Source organism: Psammomys obesus, unplaced genomic scaffold (genome assembly GCF_907164565.1).
Source record: "Psammomys obesus unplaced genomic scaffold, mPsaObe1.curated_primary_1811, whole genome shotgun sequence".
In the NCBI taxonomy this organism is placed as follows: Eukaryota; Metazoa; Chordata; class Mammalia; order Rodentia; family Muridae; genus Psammomys; species Psammomys obesus.
Window position 1 is genome coordinate 5,333,364 of NW_026588368.1, and position 4,994 is coordinate 5,338,357.

General features: G+C 53.2%; 1 protein-coding gene across 1 annotated transcript in view; it reads left to right on the plus strand.

Moving 5' to 3' along the window:
• The window catches only part of Il17ra (interleukin 17 receptor A), an 18,821-nt gene continuing 13,827 nt past the window's right edge, over positions 1-4,994 (plus strand). The window contains exon 1 of the mRNA XM_055604271.1: positions 1-220. Within this exon, the coding sequence (XP_055460246.1) occupies positions 83-220 (138 nt within the window). The 5' untranslated portion in view covers positions 1-82. The remainder of the gene's footprint in view (positions 221-4,994) is intronic.

Sequence of the window (4,994 nt, forward strand, 5' to 3'; positions counted from 1 at the left end):
AGTCCGGGTCGGGGGAAGCCTGTCGCGGGGCCCTCGCCGTCGGCGGAGCCAGCCCCGAGCGCTGCCCGACGGAGCCGGGACCATGGGGAGGGCGCGCCGCTGGCCACGCGTCGTTCCCAGGTCCGCGCTGGGACGGCTGCTCCTGCTGCTGAGCGCGCTGGCCCCGGGCCGCGCCTCCCCGCGCCTCTTGGACTTCCCGGCTCCGGTCTGCGCGCAGGAGGTGAGCGGGGATGCTGGGGGCCGTCGGGGTGGCGGAGAGGGAGGCGACGACGGGCTGTCAGAGGGGCCCGGGGTAGGTAGGGACTCGGAGGAGGCCCGCGCGTGAGGGCGACGCGGGGACGCGCCGACTGGGACCCAGAGAAGGGGCCCTGGCAGGAGCCGAACCGGTCTGGGCTGGCTCCTAAACCCATGGGCCCCGGGGAGTAGTCCTCCAGCTCTACCAGGCTCAGCTACCCCAGCCCGGCCTCCGGGGTCCCCACAGGTCGGGTAGTGCGGGCGAGCCCGGTGCCCAGGGGAATTCAAACAGGATGTGGCCTGGCCGCCCTCGGAGGGCCGAAACTTTCCGCCCTTTCCCTCTTTCCACCACCACGTGTGTCCCGGAGCCCAGAACCTCAGAACCGAGTTAAGACGTGTGGAAGTCTGCCAATTGGCGACTGCCAAGGAGGACCCCCCGCTGCGCTCACGGGAAACCGATATGCCCCTGTCGGTTGGACCTTGTTGTTGAACCCGATGGTTGTCAAAAAAAAAAAAAAAAAAAAAAAAGGAACCTATGCAAAACAGAGTGCCTGTCCCACGAATAAACTTTCCTCCTGTCCTCCTCCCCCTCCAAGCCTTCTCTTTCCTCCACTCGTGTTCCCTGACCCCAGGAACTGTGTTCAGTAGCTGAGTCAGAGGATGTGCAACAAAAAGATAGGTCTCCTTATCTAGTTTTGCAGATTTACCAGAAGAGGGTGGGAAAAGGGTGATCGTTTTTTCTTTCTAAAAAGTCCCGAGAGCTGTGGGGAAATGTCACAGTGATCCCCACTTTGGGCAGATCAGAGTGACATCTTCCGACAGGACAGAAGCGTGACAACACGGAGGACCGCCGCTTGTGTGTGGCTAGTCATCTGCCTGCCGAGGGCCTTCCAAACACAAGTCAACTGAAACTAAATCAGCACTCCCGGGACCGCAGCGTCCAGGGGACGTTGTCTGGGCCGTAGGAACTGTCTAGCAAGGCAGCCTGGCGCTTTGCACAACCCCTGATTGTCCAGACCTCCCGCGGGAAGAAAATGACTTCCGGCTGGGCTGCTTTTCATTGAAAAGGCATTTGGACAGTTGTGTCCCAGAGCAGGAGCCTCAGGAACAGTTCGGTTAAAGCATCTATTCCCTCTGGTGGAAGGTGCCTGGGCCAAGGTCTGTAAACGAGGCAGCGTCAAGTGTATTGCTGGAGGATGGCATTGGCTGTGGAGCAGGAGAAGGGATGGGGTGGGAGCTGAGGTAAAAGGTTATGAGGTCTGTGGAAGCTAAGCTAGACTCGGAGCTACAGTCCCCGCCGTAAATATTGGGTGGTCTTTGGAGGTTTGGATTGATTTGGGTTTTGGTTATTTATTTATTTATTTATTTATCTATTTATTTATTTATTTATTTATTTCCAGGCAGGGCTTCTCTGCTTAGCCTGGCTGCCCTGGATCTCACTTTATAGACCCGGCTGGCCTCTCTTCCCAAATGTAGGGATTAAAGATGTGCGCCACCACTGCCCACCCGTGGACTTTAGTTTGGACTTTGTGTTTTATTTTATGTCTAAGTGTTTTGCCTTCGTATGTGTATGTGCACCACATGAATGCCTGGTGCCCATGGAGGTAAGAGGGCGTTGGATCTCCTGGGACTGGAGTTACAGACAGTTGTGAGCCACCGTGTGGGAGCTGGGAATCTCACCTGGCCTCTTCCCTGCTGAGCCGTCCATCTTTTCAGCCCCTAAGGGTTTGCCTCTAATGGGAAGGTGCTGGTGGCTGCATTTCTCTGCAGCATCCTTCTGCCTTCTCCTCTGCTGCCTCACAGACAACTCCACTCCACAGGCTGACAGCTTCCCTCTCCATCGGCCTTGAAGTCCCTTCTAAAAGACTCTAGAGCTGGGAGGGCTCTGTGGTGCACGCCTGTAATCCCAGCACTTGGGGGCCAGAGACAGGTGGATCTCTGAGTCATCCTAGTCTACAAAGCAAGTCCAGGACAGCCAAGACTACACAGAGAAACCGTGTCTCAAAAAACAAACAAACAAAGAACCAAACCAAACAAAAACAAAAAAAAAGAAGCTAGGGCTGGGGGTGTGGCTCAGTGGTCTCTGGGCTCCGTCCCCAGAACTGTACAGAGGAAAACCCACACTGTTCACACACACACATACACACACACACATGCATACACAGATATATGTACACACACATACATATATATGCAGATACACATGCATACAATTACAACATATACATACATATATACATACACATACAGACCACACACATAGACACGTGCATTCATTCATACACATACACAACACATATGTACATACACATATATACACATACATATATGCACATACACACATACATATAAACGCGCACACGTATACATACATACATATATATTCACACGTAATACATACAGACACACAGACCACACACACATACATACATACAGATACACACACAATACATACATACATATACACACAGACCACACACAGACATTCATACACACACATACAGCTGCATGTTGTTTTAGCGGGCACAGCGTGGCTTATTTCCACGGTGAGGGTGCTGGATGAGACCTCACAAAGGGAGCCTGGCACTTTCTACAACCTATGTGACCGTCTATTGAGAAGATTGATGTAGCGCCCAGTGACACCCTCCTGTGACTGGAGGCGTCAGCACGCCTGCTCTCTTCCTTGTTCCATGCTGCACGCACAGCCTAGGGGCCTGGCAAATACATGTTGCGTGAAAATGCAAGAGACTAGAGGCAGAAAGAGGAAGGCTCCCCTGTTTTTCAAGCAGTGGTGAACTAAAGGGCAATGCACTTACTTGGGCTGCCTAGAATTAGCACCTCAAAACCTGCGGAACTCTAGTCTCCCATGGAAACCAGCCCTGGTGACACCATGAGTATTGCGTTTCCCTGGATGTTTTTCGTCGGCCTGCCTGGGCTTCTTATAGTTCAGGTTCAGTTATCCGCCACTCCCGAGGAAAGCCAGCAAGCAGCACCTGGGAGCTCATCAGCACGAACGCTCGCACTGTGTATAGACAGGATGCAAGTTACCATTACCAGTTCGTTTTCCTGAGTGCTTGTGGTTTTGACTTGTGGTAGAATGACTGTTTGGCATCGCCCTTTTGTGTTGTGCTTGCCGGAAGCTGTGCTCAGCCTTACCCCTCTTCCCTAAGCTAAAGAGTGGTGTTGTGTGGGTGCGCCTGTGGCGGACACTCTCCTTTAGGCATGGCTGCAGCGCCGGTGATGGGTGATGCAGTCAGCAGGGAGCAGAGCAGGCCCTGCTCAGACCTGGACCAGCTCTCACCCTGGCTGCCCGTCGCCTGTGTCAGGCTAATCTGCCACCAGAGGACCCTAACTAGCATCAGTTAGCAACCAGTAAACAAGACCTGGCCCAGGCAAGCCTCCTCATCTCCCGCTCGCAGCCCTGGGTCTTCGTCTGTAACAGGAGTGGTCCTCCCCTCCTGGGCTGTGGGAGAGCCTCCAGTCCACAGTCTGGAAGACCTCAGGCTGTGTGCCCTGGCGTGTCCCACCAACCTGTGCCAGGCAGTTGGTAATGTGTGCTCAGTGCCCAGAGCTACGCAGTCTTTCAGTTCTTCTTTTAGCCGTCCTGCCATGAGTGCAGAGGAGAGGCCTACGTGTTGTAAACATCCCTTTCATGGGAGGCAGGGTAGCAGTGCTGGGGCATGGTTCTGGAGCAAAGCAGGCTTGCTGCATGGGCCCGGGAGCCGCCTGGCCAAGCTCCCTGTGCCACAGGTGTGAATCTCCTGACAGCAGCGAGGTGCTCTGAGAGTCTTGGTAGACCTAGACGGCCCCAGCAGGGCAGCCGTCTAGCTGCGTGTAGCCTCTTGATGTAGTCAGAGGCGTAGCGAACAGAATCGTAGAGCCGCTGCCAGCATCAACCGACAGTGAACTTTGTTCGGTTTTGTTCGTTTTTCAAGACAGGGTTTCTCTGTGTAGCCTTGGCTGTCCTGGTCTTGCTTTGTAGACCAGGCTGGCTTCGAATTCACAGATAACTGCCTGCCTCTGCCTCCCCGAGCGCTAGGATTAAAGGCGTTCACCGCCACTGCCTGGTGATGTATGGTACTCTCCATCTGTTTGGTGGAATGAGTGGTTGGTGTTTCAGGTGAAGGGTGGCCACACTCACACAAGCGCTGCTGGGATTGGACCGAGGCTGTACATGTGCTAAACATTTCCTGTTGACTGATACCCTGGGCCCTAGGAATAGGAATTTTGGAAGGATTAAGGAGGCAGCTGGGGAGGAAATGATTGGGCAGGACAAGATCTATATTAGTAGTGTCCGAAGAAAATACCAAACACACCTCAGATGATTAAGAAGATTGCAGAAGCTGTCGAGTGGTTCAGTGGATAAAGGCACTTGCCTCCATGTCTAATGATGACCTGACTTCAATCCCTGGGACACACAGGGCAAAAGGAAAGACCTGCCTCCTGAAAGTGGTCTCCTTGCATTCACACACACAGTAAATAAAAATGAAAAAAAAAATTGCAGGGGCTGGAGATGACTTAGTGGGTAAAATGCTTGCTAAGCAGGCGTGAAGATCTGAGTACGGAGACCTAGCAACCACATAAAAAGCCGGGTGTGGCAGCTGTGCCTGCAACCCCAGAGCTAGAGGACAGAAACAAGTGTAACCATCCTCACTAGCCAGCTTGGAACAGTGGGACTCAGATTCAGCGAGAGACCTTGACTTAGATAGATAGATAGATAGATAGATAGATAGATAGATAGATAGATAGATAGATAGATA